The sequence below is a fragment of the Asterias amurensis genome, chromosome 9 (assembly GCF_032118995.1).
Source record: "Asterias amurensis chromosome 9, ASM3211899v1".
In the NCBI taxonomy this organism is placed as follows: domain Eukaryota; kingdom Metazoa; phylum Echinodermata; class Asteroidea; order Forcipulatida; family Asteriidae; genus Asterias; species Asterias amurensis.
Window position 1 is genome coordinate 21,444,391 of NC_092656.1, and position 21,994 is coordinate 21,466,384.

At 38.0% G+C, this 21,994-nt stretch overlaps 3 protein-coding genes across 3 annotated transcripts; 2 read left to right on the forward strand and 1 right to left on the reverse strand.

Annotated features, from left to right (window-relative positions):
- Positions 1 to 487: 487 nt before the first annotated feature.
- On the reverse strand, positions 488 to 9,563 carry LOC139941734 (coiled-coil domain-containing protein 112-like). The gene is made up of 13 exons (XM_071938350.1): positions 9,434 to 9,563; positions 8,187 to 8,332; positions 7,591 to 7,712; positions 6,852 to 6,941; positions 6,394 to 6,469; positions 5,616 to 5,799; positions 4,877 to 4,963; positions 4,256 to 4,405; positions 3,392 to 3,532; positions 2,633 to 2,728; positions 2,271 to 2,516; positions 1,610 to 1,725; positions 488 to 1,145 (listed from the first exon to the last, which is right to left on the reverse strand). Exons 1-13 carry the CDS (start codon positions 9,443 to 9,445, stop codon positions 1,115 to 1,117), a joined length of 1,497 nt encoding a protein of 498 aa, XP_071794451.1. The 5' UTR covers positions 9,446 to 9,563; the 3' UTR covers positions 488 to 1,114.
- Positions 9,564 to 9,790: 227 nt separating this feature from the next.
- Positions 9,791 to 13,722, forward strand: LOC139941626 (sperm-associated antigen 8-like). Its single transcript, XM_071938211.1, has 4 exons — positions 9,791 to 10,014; positions 10,864 to 11,050; positions 11,668 to 11,891; positions 12,667 to 13,722. Exons 1-4 carry the CDS (start codon positions 9,940 to 9,942, stop codon positions 12,787 to 12,789), a joined length of 609 nt encoding a protein of 202 aa, XP_071794312.1. The 5' UTR covers positions 9,791 to 9,939; the 3' UTR covers positions 12,790 to 13,722.
- Positions 13,723 to 13,952: 230 nt separating this feature from the next.
- Positions 13,953 to 20,520, forward strand: LOC139941465 (potassium/sodium hyperpolarization-activated cyclic nucleotide-gated channel 2-like). Its single transcript, XM_071937980.1, has 10 exons — positions 13,953 to 14,665; positions 15,026 to 15,221; positions 15,613 to 15,849; positions 16,057 to 16,206; positions 16,719 to 16,937; positions 17,388 to 17,534; positions 17,743 to 17,986; positions 18,378 to 18,472; positions 18,941 to 19,116; positions 19,661 to 20,520. The coding sequence occupies exons 1-10, from the start codon at positions 14,094 to 14,096 to the stop codon at positions 19,827 to 19,829; spliced, it is 2,205 nt and encodes a 734-aa protein (XP_071794081.1). The 5' UTR covers positions 13,953 to 14,093; the 3' UTR covers positions 19,830 to 20,520.
- The last annotated feature ends 1,474 nt before the right edge of the window (positions 20,521 to 21,994 follow it).

Here is a 21,994-nt window from a genome sequence, read left to right on the forward strand (position 1 = left end):
TACCGACAGTTCAAAAGTACATAAAATTAATGGTGCATTCTTTATCATAATACATGTACATGATGTATGTGCACTCAATTATTGTGCATTTATGTACAAAGTCCAAACGAAGTGACACAGTTGCCTCTGTTGAATTTGAGGCTTTGAACATGTATTCTTCCAATATAAAAAAGGTGGTTAAAGTTTTTGAGATAGAGCTGAAACTTTAGAGCGAAGTCGCCATGCCGAAAGAATAATCCCAAATAGGAATACTGAATCTGCAAAGATTTACCGCAGTTATGCTTCTTATATTCCAATTGTAGTACATGAACTGCAGAGTAAAATGTTTGAGATATCACCAACAATCGCGAGAGAATATTAACATGTAGTTGACTCCCGTTATTACGAGCTCGCATATTACGAGGTTTCTGTACAGGCAGGAAGAATAATCCCCAATAGGAATACTGAATCTGGGAGTTACTGCAGTTATGCTTCTCATATTCCATATAGTAGTATGCTCGAGTGTTTGAGATATCACCGACAATCGGGAGCGAATATGTACATGTACAAAGAATAATCCCTAATAGGAATACTGAATCTGGGAAGAGTTACTGCAGTTATGCTTCTCATATTCAAACTTTGGCGGATAAAAAATGCTATGGGACTATCCAAAGCTGTTGTACTTCTCAACACACAAGTTTTTATTTGCCATTAATTTTCATTACCAAACATTGTACAGACCCTTTGAGTATTAGCTTAACACTTGCATACATGTACGCTGATCAAAATGGGCAAAATTTTTAACATTTTATTATTGTCCTTGATGTGACCACACTGAAACTGTGTATACGTACACCCAAATGTGTGTAGTCAAAAAGTGTAAATCTTGAGCGCCCCCCCCCCCCCCAAACATTAAACCATGTACATGTACTCTGTAGTAGAAGCAATAAGTACATGTACATCAATGCATAACGTGTACATGTACATGTAGTTAACTTTATTTGATGACCCCTCAAAGATGTACTTTCTGATTCTACAATTTGACAGCAGCCAGTAACCAACTTATCGAAGTAAGCAACACTAGAGATTGCTTGTGCAGATATGCTTTTCCAGCAGTTGCATTCGTCTTCCTTGGTTATAACCCTGCTCTCCATGACGGTACGGCTCTGTAGAGTAGAAAAATCAGATTTAGTCTCGATAAAATTGAAATAACTGTTGCTGTCTGCAATTTTAAATCAAAGTGCAGAAAGGCGGTGCTTCATTTCCTCCTTTACCAAGGAGAAAATGCCTTGCTGCCCTTGCCCTTTCAAAACGAAGCGTACAGGTCTGATTGTCTATACTATTGACCCCTTGCATGCTTGTCACACGCGGTGACTGTGCCACGCTCACCATTTGGTTGGCAATGGGTTTTTGTGTAAAGGCTGCGTCGCCTAAAATGCGCACTTCACTGAGTAACGCACAGTGACATTGCCCACCAGTATGGCGCATCTTATAATTATTCTGATGATGACATCAGGTGAAATGGGTCAATTGGTCGATTGGTACATGTACAATTATGACACCAAATGATTAATTTTGAAAAACTAATTGGATAATTTAGAACTTGTACTAGTCTTTTCATGGACTTTACCTGTGAGGCATGTGTAAGACTGGTCCTCCAGACGATGATGTATCTTTCATACGTTCTTTCATTCCTTTTGTTAATTTATACAACCTCGTTGGATCACGCTCTGCCTGCACTTCAACCTACAACAATGAACAACCCAATGAAAAATTGTATGAAGTAAAAATATTAAGGAAGAAATATTGACTAATATAGTTCCAAAATGAATACAATTATCTTAACTACTACTCCACCCCCAAATGACATGTGTGATCTGTAAACTTGGAACACTTTTTGGTGCGCAAAAAGTCACTGATCATCATAATGGAAATTGATTTCAGACACTGAAGTAATTACCAGCCATTCATGTACCCCCCCCCCCCAAAAAAAAAAAACAACAAAAAAACGCACAGACAATTGGGGTTCAATTACCAGAGACAATACTGTTCAATACCACCAACATTATTTCAGCTCCAATTTCTAATGGATGAATTGTGAATTTCTGAAAAAGATCTATGTATGAGATCACTGGGACTAAATCATCCCCATTATAACAACAATGTTATTATAAGAGAACGGCAATGAAATTTGAATCAGAGAGAGATTTAGGATTCCAGAAATGAAACTACATGTACAAATTTTTTTGTAGATTTTGTCTCCATAATCCATTCCTTCATTCTCTCTTTACCTGGCCCTTCAACTTAGCTAGTCTCTTTGCTTTCCTTCTCTCCTCTTCTTCTTTAGCTCTTCCCTTGGCTAGTCTCTCCTCAATCTTCCGTTGATCTCTCTCCTGGAATCTTGCAACGTCCACTTGACCTATGACCCTCTTCTCCTCCATCTCCATTTCTTTCTTAGCCTCCTCTTCCAGTCTCTGTAGTGCATCTTCTTCCTGCTTTTGGTGGAGGTACTCTTGGACTCGGTTCTTGACATCCATCTGGAAGTTATAAGATAGCATTTAAGTTGCTTTTTTGGCACACTTAAAACTTAATTTTACTAAAAACTAATACTTACTCCTTAAAAGCAACAATCCTATCTTTATCATCATCTCACCTTTCTTTGTTGTTCCTTTTCAAAATCCTTGATTTTTTTCATCTCCATCTCCATCATCTTCTCTTCTGCCATAGCTTTCTTCAGTTCCTTCTGAACCTGTTAAAAAAAATGAAAATAATCAAGTTACTGCAAGAAAATGGCATATGTTATGTTTTTCTCCTTTTTGGCAGCTCGTCATGGCATCCTCGCTGCTCTATTTAAAGGGGTTTGACACCTTTTGTAGATCAAGCTTTTCGCCATGAGATAAATCCCTAACTCACTGTGAATGAAGATGTATGTAATATGATTCACAAGTAGAAGTTTCATCTTCATTGTTTATCAATATAAACCGCCAATATAGGGCTAGATAGCTCATTTGGTAGAGCCGGCACGTTAATCTGGAAGTCTTTGGTTTGAATCCCACTCTAGTCAATTCTGTGTTCAACCCTCAAAATCTTCATTATTTGTCAGGTTTTTGAGAAAAAAAAAGTAAAAATCACAGAGAGATGTTTTCAGGAGAGTCGGGTTAATCCGTTGTACATGCTCAAACAATTTTCGTCTCACTGAGACGAAAATTATTTTTGTGAAATTGTTTTACTCATCTCTCAAAAACAATAGCACCTCAGCAAGTAATATTAAGGGAAGCTTTCTACCATCATTATCTTGAAACCGTTTAAGAATAATGTAAATATGTGGCAATTGGGTTTTGAGGCATATAAAAAATACCCAAGCCCTCTAAAGAAAACCTGCCTTGTCCTTACATAAGAAGATCTGCTTTACCTTCCAAGCATTGATTCTCTCTGATTGCGCTCTTCTCTCTTCTTCAAGTTTACGAACCCTAGCCTGCGCCTTCCTTTCTTCCTTCTCCTTAAATTCATCTTCATTGACGGCTGCCTGGGTTAAAAGATCCTCTTTCTGGGCCTTAGACAGAAGAGATTTTAGTGCATGGGTTTAAACAAAGTGTAATAAATGAGTACGTGAACTAGTGAAGATATTAAGGGAGAAAAAGTATTATCATGATGGTTGACTCACCCTATTCGATAGGTAGGCAGTACAACTGTTGTTAACATTATCTAGAGCTTAGCAGAACTGTATGCATTTTGAGTATGCAGATGCAGTTGTTTAGTGAATAAAAAAAGAGCTGTGTTTTACTGGTTTGAAAACAATAGCCAGCTTTTAAGTTACAGCTTCCAAGACGAATACAACATTTACTTAAAGACACTGGACACTATTGGTAATTGTCAACAACTAGCCTTCACAGTTGGTGTATCTCAAGATATGCATAAAATAACAAACCTGTGACAATTTGAGCTCAATCAGTCGTCGAAGTTGCGAGATAACAATGAAAGAAAAAACACCCTTGTCACACAAAGTTGTGTGCGTTTAGATGCTTGATATCGAGACCTCAAATTCTAAATCTGAGGTCTGGAAATCAAATTCGTGGAAAATTAATTCTTTAAACTTAATTAATTCGAAAACTACATTACTTCAGAGGGAGCTGTTTCTCATGTTTTATACTATCAACCTCTCCCCATTACTCCTTACCATATAAGGTTTAATGCTAATGGTTATTTTGAGTAATTACCAATAGTGTCCACTGCCTTTAAAGATGGTGACCTTGAAAGATTTTTCTACTGAACCAACCTCTTTCACAATCTTCCATTTCTGAATAGCATCTTTCTTCTTCTCCATCAAGGACAGATATTCCTGGTACCAATTCTCGTGTTGTCGGACATCAACGATATTACGACCAGGGATTGAGGTTGCTGCCTCATCCAGGAATGCTATCTTGCCCTGTAGAGATACAAATATCAGGAATTGTGAAGTAACATTCAGGCCTCGCAATAACCCACGGCACCCAGAGAGCAATTGCAGTGGTGACCTGGGCCCAATTTCATGGCTCTGCTTACCGTAAGCACTGAATCAGCGCTTACAGAAGCAGGAAATTCAGTGCTTACGTTGGGGGACACAATACACAGGCTAAAGGTCTCTGGCGCCAGAGTCTGGTGGGATATAACCTAAAAAAAAAAACATTAAAAAGCGTCGCTAGACATTGGCGTGTGCCCTAGACTATTCAGAACTGCAGCCTAAGGAAGAATATCATGAAGAATATCGCCAGTTTCTATGGTTCCTAAACACAACTACCAAACATTTTCTTCAAGTTTTCCTCATTAACAAATGAAGCAATGGCAATAAAATATACAGTGAATGAACAGAAGACAGCTAGTTAAAGATTTGATCAGATTTTCTAATCAGAATGCTCACCTTATATTTGTTTCTTATCCTGAGGAATGTTCCTTGATCGTACTCATCCCAGCCTCCTTTATGTCCGCCAGTCTGAACTAAGAATCTCTGTAACCAAAGGTTCAAACAGATAATAATTTGGATTTTACCATAAAGGCCGAGTTATAGTCGGTCGCACGATGGTCGGGCGTCGAAAATCTTGATGCACGATCATAAAAAGACATGGTTTTTAGGCCTCAGTCTCCAGATTGCGCGCAAGATTTCCATCGCGCGACCATCGAGCGACCGACTATAAACCGGACTTAATACTGATGTACTTTCCCAAGTTCTGTGAAAAAAATATCCACAAGCCAATCGCTTGGGTGGGATTCCAAACCCATGACCTTTGCATTGCTAGAGAAAATATCTTATTACATCACAAGTGCAAACAGGCAAAGGGAAACTTTTCCTGCCGTCAATTTCACCAAACTCTTCCTAACTTAGGATTAATCTTAGGACTTGGGACGAGTTCAATTCTGTATCTGACAAAGATGTTAGGACACATTGAACCCATCCTAAGTTGGGATGGGTTACTCGTCCCGACTAATCCCAGCATTTTGTGAAATCGGCTGCAGGGCCTTTTAACCAAGTTTTATTTTGCAACTGCAGTCACTTAATGCAAGGTCATTTTCATTTCAACAATGATTTGTATGGCACTTCCTAATGGGGGATTACACAGAGAGCATACACAGTTTCATCAGTCATTGATGCGTCCCCTCACCTCAAACGCTGCCACTTCAGGAGGTAGGTCTGCTATGACGTTCCTTGCAGAAGACACTGGTTTGGGTTTAGTCTGCTTGGTTTGTATGGTAACGGGCGGAGCCTGGGCCCAGGATTCAAGACGCTTTTCCAGTGCTGTCACCTCCTGGCTCAAGGTCTGTTCTTCTCGAAAGAGCTCTTCATATCTGAGAAAGCAAAGAAACAAAACTATAAATGATAACTAAAAGAAATCTTCATTCATGTTGTAAGAATAATGCGCTATGTATTTAATGTGTGGTTCTGAGAAGAACTGGAGATAGTTAAAGTTATCGAAAAACATCGGTAAACAGTATTGTCCAAAGGCCCACACTTCGTGTATCAAAACTTATATATAAAATAAAAAACCTGTGAAAATTTAGGTTTAATCGGTCATCGGAGTCGGGAGAAAAAACGGGAACACCCACCCATTTTTCCGCAGGTTTCGCCGTGTCATGACATGTGTTTAAAATAAATCTGTTATTCACGATATCGAGAATTGATAATTTTTTTAATATTTTCTCAAAAAGTAAAGCATTTCATGGAATAATATTTCAAGGGAAGTCTTTCACTATTACCTTCTGTAAACCCTGTAAGTTATTTGTAAATCTGTGAACTTTTAATTTTTGTTCTGTTCAGAAAGTGTCCAATGGCTTTAATGTTTCAAACAGTGCAGTGAAATGTAGGAATTCCAATTGGGAATGAAGCTTGTGTAGGTTGATGCAAGATTCTTCTGGGTATCTGGATAAATATTCTCGACTTACAATTTTCTCTGTTGTTCTTTGAACTCCCTCATGATAGCTTCTATTGTTTCCATCATCTCTTTCAATTTCTCCACAACTGAAATTGACAAAATTATTAACAAGAAATAACAGTTACTTTTACACTAAATAATTGCCCTCCGACTTATCATTATTAGAACTTTATACCAATTACACTCAAAATAAAAGCTTATACACTCTAAAAAAAAAAGGGGTTTTTTTTTTCTGCAAGTAGTTATTGCATTGCCTTTTCTATTAATTTAATGGTCTTTGCTTTGTCTTTTTGTCTTTGTTATAGTAATTCACATGGAATCTTCTTTGTTTTCAGCAATGTATGATCACGTTGTAATCTTTTAAGTCTTTGTAAAATATGGAAGCCATGAAACATATCCATCAAATAGGCAAGGGCTACAGCGATGAATTGAAATTGATGATCTCTAGCATTGTATTTTTCTACTTACATTCAGGTGTTGGTTTCACATCGCGTAGTTGACGTTGGAACTTAGTGACAGTGCCTCGCATCTTATTCAGCTGCTGCACTAGTCGAACTTCTGCAAAAAATATTAAGAAAAAATATTTATTTATTAATAATGATGTGAAGATATTATAAACCAAAACCCAAAATTGTAAAATAATGTTTGCTTATGGGTAATTTAGGCTAGTATTAAAAACCAAAATTGTAAAGAATTACAATTATCAATCAGTTGACTTTATTGGCATATCAAATTACAGGCTGGCATACACAGTGGATGAGATTAAAGGTCAGACAGTAGGAGGGTTGACTGTGAACTTTGTAGAGATGAATTCAGCCCAGAATCAAATTGCAGGCCAGCATAGTTCTGTCACTCAAAACCACACACAATTCGATGATTGGATGGTCAAAATTAGGAGGGTGACTGTGTACTGTGTACAGGTGCAATCAGCACATTGTATCAAAATAGGATACAGTAGGAAGGTTGACTGTGACCTGTGTAGAGATGCATTAACCACATGGTTTCATGTAAGCTAGCATAGTTTATATGTCACTCAAAAACCACAGTAGATGATATTGAATGGTCAAACAGTATGAGAGTTGAGTGTATGTTGTCACTGTCATATTGCTGACTGGCACAGGAAATCATTCAAAACCATGAGAGAATGAGACTGTATGGTCAAAAAGTAGGAGAATGTATTGTGACCAGTTTCTACAAAGTTACTTACTTTCAGCTTTCCGGTCGTTATTCATCTTTAATTCCTGTTCTTCTAAAGTGCAAAACAGCTTGCGGAAATCACTTCGCTTGCTGTACAGATTGGTGCTTTTCTCTCTGTCCAAACTATTGATCCTGAAAAGTTCAAAAACAAATTATTTACTTTTAAAATAGTTTGTTTGGTTTTTGTGGCGGGACATTTTTATCTAATTTTTTCAAACTGACAAATGGGGTGAAATATTCCTAGAGCAATGAGTACCAACGTTTAAGTTTTTATTCTGATCCACATACAGCCTCTTTGGGTGCATGAGTTTTTGGCAGTGTCATGCGCAGAATTTTGTTGAAAGGGAATAAAATAACAAGTTTAGAATAGTCACAGATCTAGTATGGTGTAAACTAAATTGGGATCCAAAACTGATCAGGTAACAAAAAGTATTAGCTACCCTGTTCCCTCATGTTTGTATTTAAGATTTCACCTCAAAATTTATGTAGTTGATTAATAAGGAACTGATATTTATACTTCCTAACAAATCAGTTCATGGCACATTTATAAAAGATACTCTGCTAAATGTCATGAAAACAGTAACCCTTCATTTAACAACTACCTACTTTTGCTCCATTTGTTCGATCTCCCTGAGGGTTTCTACTTTCTTGACATTTTCTGTCTTCGTCTTCTGAGAAGATCCTGCTGTCCTTATATCTCCCCCTCCTAGGTCTTTACCTTTCATCTTGGTCGGTCTAGAGTTTGTTGCCCCCTGATATGAAAGGTACTTGTAAGCATTAATTGTACATTTATGAATATAATTGTTATTATAGAATAACTTGCAATGTGAACAATGCTCACATCCCTTCTTGTTGTAGTTCTACAGAAGAGATGGTGAAAAGTTAATCAACATCAGTGACACCAAATGATTATTAATTTATATTAATAATCTTTATTCTTACATCGGTGATAAAGAATATTATTTTGGTTTTTTACACTTTCACTCTTGCCATGACACAGTGCTGCCAAAACACATCAAAATTATATTACATTAAATTATTTGAATGTCAAAATTATTTACAAAGGAAAGACCCTAAACTTGTGAACAAGTCGTTAATGCCAATGGTCCCACGCGGTGAGATAGTCCAGTTGTGGCGGTGCTCACTGCAACAGACATTTAACGACTTGTTCACAAGTCTAGAAAACCCCAGCCAGTTCTACTACATTCATGATTAACATGATTAACCCCGCACCATGACACACTATGGCGATCAGGCCTTTTCAGTCATAGCTCCAACACTTTGGAACAAGCTACCCACCCACATTCAACACACATTGGACACTTTTAAATCTTTGTCAATCTGGACCTGGTTATAGCGCTTAGAAACATCCGTAATTTAGCGCTCTATAAATGTTGCAATTATTATTAATTATTATTATTATTACTATTATTATTTATTACACTTTACACATACAATAACAATAACATGTTGTAATTGTATGTGTAAAGTGTAATAAATAATAATAATATTCATAATAAATATGCAGTTATCCTGATAAAAGTTGGTGAAATAACCACCGCTGAGGTCTATTCATCTTCAACCCATCCAGTCGAAATCGAGTGTAACACTACACTATTTATTTTATTACAACAATAAAACATCCATCATAAAAACCCCAATAACATAGCACTGCAACAGGCCCCTACTTACAAAATTGACTAACTTGCAGCTTACTTACAGTTACACATGACTGACCATTCCATTTTGTTTACAAAAATATATCATCAGTTTCACATGCAATATACTACAAGTAGATAAATTTTAACCGTGTAGATATAACCACTAATATTAATAAGGTAGGCCTATCGTACCTTTGATGACATTTCATTCAAAAACAAATGGAAATCTCCAAGGGAAAACTAGATCAAGTCAGTACCAAAATACCACTTGCAATTTGCAGCAAGCAGCCGACATCAAACAAACCTAAAAAAATGAACAGGAATTTTCCCGATGTATTTAATTTTAAGTGGTTCAAAAATTTATATTTTATTATATTATTTTTCAAAAACCATATTAGTAATTATATTTAATCTATTATATATTTTTAAGTACAAAATATATCCTTTTATTTTAATATTTTATCAAAATGCAAAGTCAATATTTTATGTTGTTGGAAAGTGGGTGACCTGATCACCCAAGCATGACTATTGACCTTGTGCACTGGCATAGCAACAGTAATCATCCATAGCCGTGCACAGTTAAATTTATGTGCAATTTGACGTGTAAAAACACTTGATTTTGCGTGTATCTGTAAGAAGTTTTCATACTGAAAGTGTTCTGATCAACGACAGGCAAACAGTGCAATTTTACTTCCAACATGTCCGGTCTCAATCCGTCCAGAACAATTTATAATTCCGAAGGAAAATGCTTGTTAGAAAATTGGGTTGAGGAGGTAAGCAAATTCACCCATAACAGAGTAGGCGCGGCACTGACACTGACCATGCTGACAGTGACTGTGACATGTGTTTATAAAACTATGTCAGGCCTCATTCCTTAATTTCTTGTTATGTTCTTATGACTTTCTAGCTGAGTAAATTGATCTTTTTGGTTTGAATATATTGTTAAAATACCTCAATAATATAGCGGTCATATAGCTTGAAGTTTAATTAATTTTTTTGGTAAAGTTTACTGTACAAAAGTCAATGTTCACTTGGCTTATTTAACTTCACTTATTTTAAGTCATATTTTAAAACAAAATAATGAAGTTTGTTATGATTTATGAATAATTAATTACGATGAAAACCAGCTAAAAAATACTAGGCCTAAATTCTAAAACTTTAATCCCTAAAATAATACACTGACACTACTGACTGATGACTGCTTATTCAAAATGAAATTTCTTCATTTCATTGTTTTCTTTAATTTTAAAGTTGTTTAATTTATTAAAAGTCTGTGTGATGTTTCCATGATAATAACATTATGTACTCTACCGATTCAGATTCAGATTAATATATCCTATCCTCCAGAGAAATATTTTCATCTGAAATACGGGTAACTTTCCATATGTCAACAAAGATTTAACATAATTGAAGATTTTGAAATTACACATGTTTAATACAGTAGTGTTAGTTGCAATGATCGTAACACTCAATCCTCTCGACAGAGGATTGACGTTTACGATCATCGCAGCTATTAATATTTATAGTGTTGTAAGTTTATTATCTGATTGATTATTGACACATCCAAGATATTGGGCCTTAAACCATTTATATTTTTCTCTCAATCTCTCCTCATGTGACAGCGTCAAGTTCAAGAACGAAGCCTTGACTCACTTCCCAACAGCATGAAATATGAAAACAAATCGCTTCCATTCAAAGATGGCCACAAATCAATCCTGTCCACACCAACCCATGAGGGACAGGGTACCCCTCTATCAACATGCACGGAATCCTACATGTTGCCACCAAAACTCAAAGTCCGAACTGGAGGTAAGCTTTGATAGGGCCTACAAGACTCTGCTCAAACACACAAGGAAACAATATTTTTATCAAAGACAGCTTGTCAGTTCATGACACGTGGTCTGTTTACAAAGCTAAAACTTTGTCTTTTTTATAACTTCCTTTAGTTTGGGGTTAAACGAATACAAATTTCCTTGAACCTGCAACTTCCAGAGCCGAATTTCATAAAGCTGCTTAAGAAGAAAATACTGGTTAAAAATTTCCTGCTAAGCAGAAATGATCAGGACACCAGTCACAATTTGTACTTTCAAGTGTAGTTTGGCTGGTAACCTTGTTCTGGTGAGCGTAGTTGGGATGTGCTTAGCTATTTTTTGTGTTAAAGCAGCTCTATGAAATTGGGCCCTGATTATTATGCTTGCACTCTACCTACTGAGCTTTCAAGCCCTATGTTGGCAGTCTTCCTATTTTGTCAACATTTTTGTTTGGGGGTACCCAGTTAGAAGATATTCAACCTGTTACTCTTGTATAATCAGGCCTTCAGCTAGGGGATGCAACTTCCTTTCAAACATGAAGCAATAGCGTAAAACACAAGGGCAACTGAATGGGTAACTTTTTTAATAATTTCTTTTAAACTCTGTATTTCTCAGGGAGGAAGAAGGAGTTAACGGAGCGAGCGTTGTATGCCCAGGTTGCCAAGGAACTACAAGAAGAGGCGGAGGAACCTCCACCAATGCCCGAATACAAATCAGTCACCCAGAAGGACTTTGACGTGGAGGGATTTGTTTCGGAGCTTCCACCCCCTGAGATGGAGCACAATGTTGCCAACGAGCAACCCATCACCTTCTGGACTCAACACAAACAAAAAATACCTGTAAGTCTATACTCTCCTTTTCTATACATTTATAGTTGCCTGGTTCTTCCAGCAGGATGTTTGAGTATGAAACCTGGGCCCATGTTCATGACTCTGCTTACTGCCAAATTCTGCACAATCACCGAATTTCTGCGCTAGCTGTGTAAGCGAAGAGTGCCTAGTAATGTGACGTACGCATGCGCACAAGCCAAAATTCCCTGCTTACCTGTGAAATACACTTGACCTAAGCACAGAATTCCCTGCTTCCGTAAGTGCTGATTCTTTGCTTACTGTAAACAGACCCATGAAATTGCCCAGGCTTTCTGCTTCTTCTCACTCATACACTCTTGCTTTGCTTACATGTAGAACAATGAACCATTCCAACAGCTTCATTCAACATGCTGCATCAATTGTAACTCCTTGCCCGAGCATGTTTCCCTCCATCCTACAATCTTGACTGTTTTAAAAGGAAAATCAGTTCTTCGATCAGCAGGCTTTTGTTTTGCAACCTCCAAATGAGCAAACCTTTGTGGCCTTGTGCCAAACACATTCATTCAAAATTGTGTGTGGGTGTTCATAGTCTCTTTATGTAACTTTACAAAAGATTACTACGATTGATCATGTAATAATATTGCAACTGACTCTCTTGAAGAATTCAAATTTAAGGTGTAACGTGTAACTTAGCAAGTCATTGTACCAGAAATTAATTATTCAAATCTAACTCACAAATGGCTTATTGACTCATCATCTCTCTACCCCTAATAACCCCTCCCTTCCCTATTTTTATTTTCCACAGGGGGTGACACAAGAGAAGACATTAGATACACCCTTCAGAAAGAACACATCCTTCAGTAAACCCATCGATGAGTACTTCAATGAGGCGCAACCCTATGACAAGGAAGGCTACCCATGGATGTGATTCCGTCTCCTAGAACTATTATAGAACTGTCTTGTCAGTAAATGTACAATTTTAGTGGTTATATTGTCATTGACGTTTATTGTAAACATAGGTGCACAGGTTGAGAAAAAGATAAGGTGAACTTGTTCACTTTTTGTTATGAGGGTTATTTATTTTGAGTTTAACAGATCCTTGTCATTTGATTGGTGGAACACACATCACGAGTCACCCTGTATATTGATAATATTGTTCTACTATTTGAGAAGTCAACTTCTACCCATGCCTGGGCATATCTATACAAAAACTACATTACCATGACAATTAACTTTTATTTGTAAGATATCTGTCCATACATGCATTTTGTGGTTTTAATAAAAAGAATACGTTTTATCAATGATTTTAATGGCTCAATAAATATTTTTACTACCAACTATTTTGTTAGTTTCATTTTAATACATAAAATATTAAGCGGAACACAATGCTGACCTGTTCGTTTCCAAGCATATGTTGTCATAAACATATAAGACCATATGTGACAGCAAAAAGCAAAACTATTGGCAACCAGTTCAAGGAATTTAATTTTAATTTAGTTGGAATACCATTTCATTGTAAAGTCCTTGTCATACGAGACAACATTTACAGTCAATATTTGGAGGCAATCAACTCACTGCAATGCATTGTTTGGCAATGGTGTCAAACCCTAAAATGTCGGAGAATTTTTGAAGAATGTGTTTGACTCCACAGGACCTTTAGTTAGTTCACAAAGATAAATATGAAACTACACTTTCGAAGCATGTTTGTGTGGATCATCGTTCTTAAAACATTAATTTTCCGGTATTTTTCTCTTAACAAAAAAGCCTTTATAGCCAAGATCGCCAATCCAAAGGAAGTCTGTCCCTAATTTACATTGTATATGATTAAATGCGATGCGAATTTTCGTCACCCAAAACCCAACTACATGTGTAAACGACTTGTGATTTAAACCCCTCCTAAAAAATACAGAGCATAGCCTTGCGCGCTTCCCTGTTTTGTTTCCTTCTTCCGCCCACGTTAAAGCCATGTGCGTATATGAACCCGCGGTCTATTATGACGCAAAAAAAAAAGTTGTGACGCAGCTGACCGAATGTTTTGTGACGTAGGCCTTAACAGAACGCGCGCGTAAATAGCTGGTAAACAGTGCGGTGTAGTAGCTAGGCTCTGTGTTGTTGATATTTCCAAGTTGATGGCTTGGTGTTGATAACGCAGTTTTGGCAGAGAGATGATGTAGACTGGAGGTGTGGACAGTGGCTTTTAACTTTACTGGTTTGGCCTATCAACGGGTGGAAATGGACCCAGGGACCGGCAACAATCCTCCAGCTTTATCGGTTGCGTTACGGTCCAACAAGGTAACACCGGTTGATTATGCCTCACCTAAGGAACACAAGTCAAATGTTCCCGCCATGCCCACAGAAGGAACAGACGTGTTACACGCACAGGGTCCAGAAGCATCCTCAAAGCGGATCCCCTCCATGGTCGGAAAATCTCAACCTGGTGCCTCGACCAGCCATCAAGGCGGTTCCAGATCATCAACAGACAAGGGGAGCAGCAAGGGTGTCAGCCATGTTGCCTTCGACATGAAGAACGTAGAAATGTTGATGGACCATGCTAAACCACAGCACGACAGCAAGGACTCAATCAGGGCAAGCATGTCTCTGCTCGGGATACCAAGACCGCCTGGCAACAGCGACGAAACCGGGCCGAAGAACACCTTCATAAGACGGCAGCTGTGGACGATGCTCCAGCCGACTGATAACAGGCTGTCCATGAAGTTGTTTGGGAGCACCAATGGAATCAAGAAGGAGAAGAAGCGTCTCAAAGCTGCTGGGTTTCTTATCGTTCACCCGTGCAGTGCATTTAAGTAGGCCATTATAAGTTTTTGTTTCATTATCAGCTATTAAGTCTGTGTCATATTATGGCAAGCTATAGAATCGTGTTTTCATGAGAACTTGTATTAAAATCTTTCTCTGATTAACCGAGTTCAATTAAGAATCGGGGAAATGGTTTGGAGACTGATAATTGGACTATTTTTGTGAGCTGAGTTGTCTCAAGAGATAAAAGCAGTTGGGGAGACTGCCATCACTAGATGGCTCATAGAGCACTGTCACGTTAATCCGGAGGTCGCAGGTTAAAGTCCCCCTTCAGTCAATTTCAATGTCCAACCCCAAAAATTGTTTAAAAGCAGTTGTGTTACAACTTTTGTTTATATCTTGTCTTGAAGATTCTACTGGGATCTCCTAATGGTGATGCTTCTGATATGCAACTTGGTGAGCCTGCCCGTTATTATTGCATTCTTCTACCACACGGAGCCGAGCAGGCTGTGGACGATCTTCAACTGTGGGTCAGATAGTTTATTCATACTGGACGTCATCATCAATATGAGAAGTGGGTATATGGATCCGAACACATCCGAACAGGTAAACCGATCTCCTTAAATTCGGCTGTGTTCCTTAAATTTGTGTTCATGCAGCCCTCCTGATAAAAATGCATCTCAAAGTGCATTTTTTGTCCATCTATATATTTTTACTGAACACTAAGAAAGATCAACATGGTAAAACTAATAATAAATACAAAAGTCCAATATACCTTTTCTAGGGTGTTACCCTTTGTCACTTCGTACCTTCGGGTAACTTTGAACCTGGTCATTTCGTACGGAAGATACGAAGTGTACAGGGTACGAACAGGAAGGCCTACGAAGTGTCCAAAGGGAACGAAGTGTCCGTGGTACGAAGTGGTCAACGAACGAAGTGACCTGCTTCTAAGCTTCAATACTGGGGATATCGACGCTAATGTCATGATTCATTTCAGGTAATTCTAAAACCAAAGAAGATTGCCATCCACTACTTGAAGACGTGGTTCATCATTGATTTCATCTCATCCATCCCCATGGATTGCATCTTCATGGCTGTGAATGGTGGAACATCAGGAAACCATCTATACGAAGTCTCTAAAGCTCTACGCGTCTTGAGATTAGCCAAGCTTCTTAGTTTGGTTAGGTTGCTTCGTCTGTCCAGGCTGATGCGATTCGTTCGACAATGGGAACAGGTGCGCTTTCTAAATATATAGGCTCAGCTTAAATCTTTTAATAGATGAAAACTTGCATCGGGGACAAAATATTTTAATTTTGGTTTTACCCATCTGCCTAATGATAATCACTAGTAAAATGCAATAAATTCATTATGTGGTGACTATTGTGAAGAGAGAGAAAAAAGTCAAATGGACGACTTTCATAATTGCAATCATTGCATGCAGGTGTTTGATGTTGCCGGGGCAGTGATCCGAATCGGCAATCTAATCTGCATAATGCTCCTGATTGGTCACTGGAACGGCTGTCTGCAGTTTCTGGTTCCGATGCTGCAGGAGTTTCCTCAAGACAGCTGGGTCTCCATCAATAACCTTGTGGTGGGTGTGATCTTAATTATTCATGAATAAATTATAATAGGTGTGGGTATCAACATCCTTTATCATTCATTTCTAAAAGATTATATAATGGGAGTACCAATAACCTTGTCTTGCTCGTTCATGAATAAATTATCCCATAATGGTGATATCAGAAATGTCATGGTGGATGTGGTTTTGTACATTCATGAATAAATTATTATATAATGGAGTACCAATAATCTTATGGTGGGTGTGGTCTTGACATTCATGAATAAATTATCATAAAATAATGGATGTCTTGAAAGTAGACACAAATTTGCCTCGAAATTGCACGGTTTTCCGTTTGTACGTTGTGAACTTACGCAGCACTCCAATTTGGGGAGTCAATTTTTGACTCCACAAAATGGCCGACCATGTTAGTTTGCCAAGTAAAAGGAAACCTTGCAATTTCGAGGCATATTTATCCAAAGAAAAACACAAACAGCATCGTTATGAAACTTCATTTCGCTTTTGCTATTCTTTCAATGAAACAGGACGCCCATTGGTGGGAGCAGTACACGTGGGCTTTATTCAAAGCAATGTCGCACATGCTCTGTATTGGCTACGGTCGTTTCCCGCCACAAAGTTTGACTGATTTGTGGCTCACCATGGCAAGTATGATCTCCGGTGCCTCATGTTTCGCTCTCTTCATCGGGCACGCAACCAACCTCATTCAGTCAATGGACTCGTCTAGCAGACAGTACCGTGAAAAGGTAAAAATGATTAGGCAAACAGGGGTATTTTCTTTGAGTAAACATATTAATGAACGTCAGCTAAGTCATGGTAAAGTCACATCCAAAATATATCATGTTCTCATCATTTTGTCGGATATCCGTTTGCTTTGGGCAGAGAAAAAATCTCAGGAGTCGGTATAGACCTAACCTACCCATACGCAGTCCAGAGAATGGTTCAAAAGCACAAATATTCCTTACCCATTTAGCTTACTTGCTATAGCAAGATTTGTTGTCTTATACTCTTAGCAATGATTAAGCCGTGTCCGAATTGTCGACTGTCGCTGGTGATGATGTGGCTAGCCTACTAACACGCGCAGTCTGGGCCCAGCAGAGCTCCGTTCACCACCAAGGGCTTGCCCGCAATAACATGTTGAACGTGGTGATCCAGTCACTGCAGCTCACAGAATCTACTTTCCTCCTGTTTTACAGTTGAAACAAGTCGAGGAGTACATGGCCTACCGCAGATTGCCGAGTGAAATGAGGGAACGCATCACTGATTACTACGACTACCGTTACCATGGCAAGATGTTCACCGAGTCAGTCATTTTCGATGAGATCTCAGTCAAACTTAGAGAGGTTAGTTTTCGTATCAGTCTCTTTTGCTTATAGCGGGCACGGCTTTTGCCAAACAAACCGATTCATGTATTATAACTTGGTTGATACAAGTCGTAGTGTTCTCACCCCACCCGGTTGATTATAGTTGTATGTGACTTTGTAATTGTTTTAGTATTCTGTTCATTAAACACTAATCATTCCTAACACACGTCGCCTTTGTTTCTCCCAGGACGTTGCTAACTACAACTGCCGCGAACTCGTGGCTTGCGTACCGTTCTTCAGCGTTGCCGATCCCAACTTCGTCTCTCGCGTTGTGATTCTACTAAAGTTTGAAGTGTTCCAGCCTGGCGATTACATCATTAGGGAGGGTACCTACGGGGACAGGATGTTCTTTATCCAGCAGGGCGTGGTCGATGTCATCACCTCAGATGGAGAGGTTGCGACTTCTTTAAGTGATGGCTCATATTTTGGAGGTGAGATTCAACAGACCTTTATCATGCTGCCCACGTTCCCCGCTCCAAAACAATAATGAATGCTGATAATCATTTTGCAATTAGGAACCAGACTATTTTGTTCTTCCAGCCTCGGTTTGGTAACATTATCAGTGGGAGAAATTCAAGATGGCAGTGCACCGTGATAAAGGTCTATAGACAGGGATGATATAGTTCAGACATTTATCTGTTTACAAACGATTTCAAAAGATGACAATTTTAGGTTTAGGACAATATGATACAGTTTTCCAGTTTCTTTTGGTCGACCCTTTTGTCAAGAAAAGCGTTTCAGTCCATATTGACCCTCAAGATTAGAAAGTCTATTTAAAACTAATTATAAACCTTTACTGATCAACATTTTAATTCTCGACAGAAATTTGTTTGCTGACCCACGAGAAGCGGGTTGCCAGCATACGCACCGACACGTACTGTTCTCTCTATTCACTCTCTGTGGAACACTTTCAACAGGTAAATATTGCTCCTCATTCGCCTCTGAACTTATGAATAATTTTCCGCTCGCCAAGCTCGGTGAACTAAATTGGATTTAGAGCCCGCCACTAAAATTGTTCAAGCTACAACACTAATGTAAAGCCCTCTTAACTATTATGACAAAGGGTGGCTCAGTCTTTTATATTTGATTCATGATTTGTTTTATTTTAAGTTGTGTCATAATGTCTGATCTTGCCCCCCCCAAAAAAAAAAAAGAAAAAACACCCCTAAAACAAACAAAATGAACAAACACCCCAACAAGCAAACAAACAAAACATTCCTGCACCAGAAGTTTCTACCACTAAAAGTTCTACAACTGAAAGCTCTACGCCAAATGTTTCTTCAACTGAAGGCTCAACAACTGAAACTTCTTTACCAGAGGTTTATTCAATATTCAATTTTGACATAATCTCGAAAGTACATAAAAATGTTCATTATTTACTACAGGTTCTGACGGAATTTCCCTCAGTCCGGAAAACAATGATAGAAGTTGCAATAAAACGTCTTGAGAAAATAGGAAGGCCGTCAAGTGCGCTGGTGTCTGCTTTGAGTGAACAAAACTCATCCAAGTCAAAAAGTACAGAGCGCTTGTTTCAAATTCCGGACTCTGTAACAATAGTGAGGTAAGTATAATAATGCTTTACAATCGGGTTATTGTATGTAAAGTTGAGGGGAAGTCCCTGTATATCCATTGTATCGGCAAATCTGAGGATTCAGAGGTAAGTTACAGCTCCCAATTCACAGTTCACTGTTCACTGTTGGCTCTACTTTGAAATTTGACGAAACATAATCCATCCGATTCAATAATCTTGCAAATTTTATTGGGCAAGCATCATGCTTAATTATTGCTTACCCAAAATGTAATTGATGTCAAAAAATAAACTACAGTGTGGTGGTATTTGAACAATTAATTGATGAACATAAGTGTTTTATGAAACATTGGGTCCCGTCAAACTGACACCGGAATATGCTTTAGCCACCTTGGTAGCTGTATTACCATCAACCCAATGCCATTGTTTTTGGATCGAGAGAGAGAAATATTGAACCAGGCACAGTGCGCTTAGTTACTTATTCAAGCGACAGGAAGATCGAAAAGTGATACCATTCACGGGAAAGTTGTCTATACTGTCATGTTCCTGCAACATCTTTATTATTTGCTAATTTCAGAGAAACTGAAAACGAGAAAAGACATGAAGAGTTTGAACATGATTCGATGGAGGAAATTCTGCAAGTAAATGATGGTCCATCAGCCGACACGGCTCAAAACCACTCTTACCCGATCGGTGGTGATTCCCTCTGCAACAATGCCTCATATAGACACCCGTCACCCGTATGATGATGGTGCTTTGTAGAATGGCAATTAACTCGTTTTCAACTAATTATATTTCACGTAATACTCTATATTCAGTGGCGTCTATAGAAAGTCGAGAGTGGCTAAAAAATAGATGACAAATTCAGCGAAATAATCACAACAGTTAATGATAAAGTATTGCATTTGACTGGCTCAAACCAATTGGCGTTATATGAATAACAAGGTCGTTTTTCAAAGGGTCTTAGAAATTGAACTCAACTACACTTTTTTTATAATAATATTTTGGCATTTAGAATTATTTTTATTATATTATTTTGGCATTTAGAATAACATCTTGAATGTGCTCGGTTCCTGATTCAGCAAAAGGTGCGCTATGGTTTAAAAAAAGAAAAATCATTGAAGATGTGGGCCTATTGTAAGAACTTTAACATAAACAATGAACGTAGAGCAGTCACCAAAAAAAATAATAGCTGTTTGCCTACTAATCGATCAAGAAAACAAAATTAAATAAGACTCACAAGCAAAAGTAATTCGACTGCTTAATTTTGTATTTAAATTTAGGTATGAACAGAAAAAGATTAGAAGCAAAACAATACTGTTAATAAAAAAGAAATATCATAATTATCTCGTAAATGATAACATTAATAAAACAAATGAAATTGGTAGGCTCACGTACCTTGGCTTAGACATTAATTATAAATTAATGCATTAATAACAGCAGCATCGACATTATCCATGTTGTATACTTTCTTTTGTTTACGATCCGGAAAAGAGAAGAAAAAAACATTTAAAACTTCATGTCTTAGGAACCAAATAATAATCTTATCAAACTGAATACGCACTTTTCCAGTTATGTTTGTATGGTTTGTGGTCATGTGGAAAACCATGACATCTTTTGGTTGTTAGAAGGGGAAAAAAGTATTGTGTATAAATAAAGTTACACACTAGGAACAGTCAGGACAAAAGTGACCTCATTATTTAGAAGCAATAGAAAATCATACAACTGGATTACTAAACTAATTTCCGAATTAAAACAATAAATAACGTATAATAAAGGTTTTTCGGTCAAATTCGGCAAATGAGCAGTCAATTTTATTTTCATGCGTTCCAATTTAAGCTGTTTTGCCTCTCCAGTTGTAACTGTGTTTCAAATTCAGAATTCGGCCATTCAATTTCGTTTTGGGTCGAGTCAAATTCCTTTAGCACTATGTTCAATTAAGCGTAGCGACATTTTTTTTTCTCGTGACACACACGCCTCAAGAAGCGTCTACGAATTTGAATGCTGCTTTGATGAATTGTTAAATTGAATGATTATTTTGTTGATTCGAATGACGCAACATTACATTTGACTAATCCCAAAACGAAGTCGAATTACCCTTTTGAGTAGCATTCGATTTTGCGCGAAATAGAATTGCTTGTTGGTTAAATTGGCTGCTTATTTTCCGAAATTGACCGAGAAAACCTATAGTTAGTAAACATGATGTCATTCAAGTGGTTTGAAATTATGTATACGTTTACGGTATCCTTTTAGATCAACGAAAAAATCTCAGACATTGTTCATCAGCTAAGGACAGAATCTACATTACATAATTATTACCACTTTGAGTGACAGCTATTCAATCACCTACACGTGTGCATTGTCCACAATTTGTAAACAATTAACACATGTTCTGACTATGGGCTTTGTTGATTGGCTGGACGGAGTCGAATGTATGCGCACGAACTCTACTTCGTCCCAACGTGAAAGGCGCAGTGGTTGCCCTTAATTTAGTAAACAATTAACACCTGTTCTGAGAATGGGCTTTGTTGATTGGCTGGAAGTTGAATGGATGCTCCTTAACGTTACTGCGTCCCAAAGTGAAAGGCGCAGTGATTGCCCTCATTTGGTAAACAATTAATACCTGGTCTGAGAATGGCCTTTGTTGATTGGCTGGAATTTGAATGTATGGTCACGAACATTACTTCGTCCCAAAGTGAAAGGCGCAGAGGTATCCCAGAAGGCCATGGTAAACTATTCGCATCAAACAACACCACGCCACTTTTTTTCCACTTGAGTTTGAATTAAAATTGACTAGAGGTGGACGGTCACCATAAACACCCAAACTGGTGGCACCACTTGTCTGAAATTTGTGTTCTGATGGACGACCCCCCTGGAAATAATAAGTTGCGTGGAAAATAAATACCTCTCA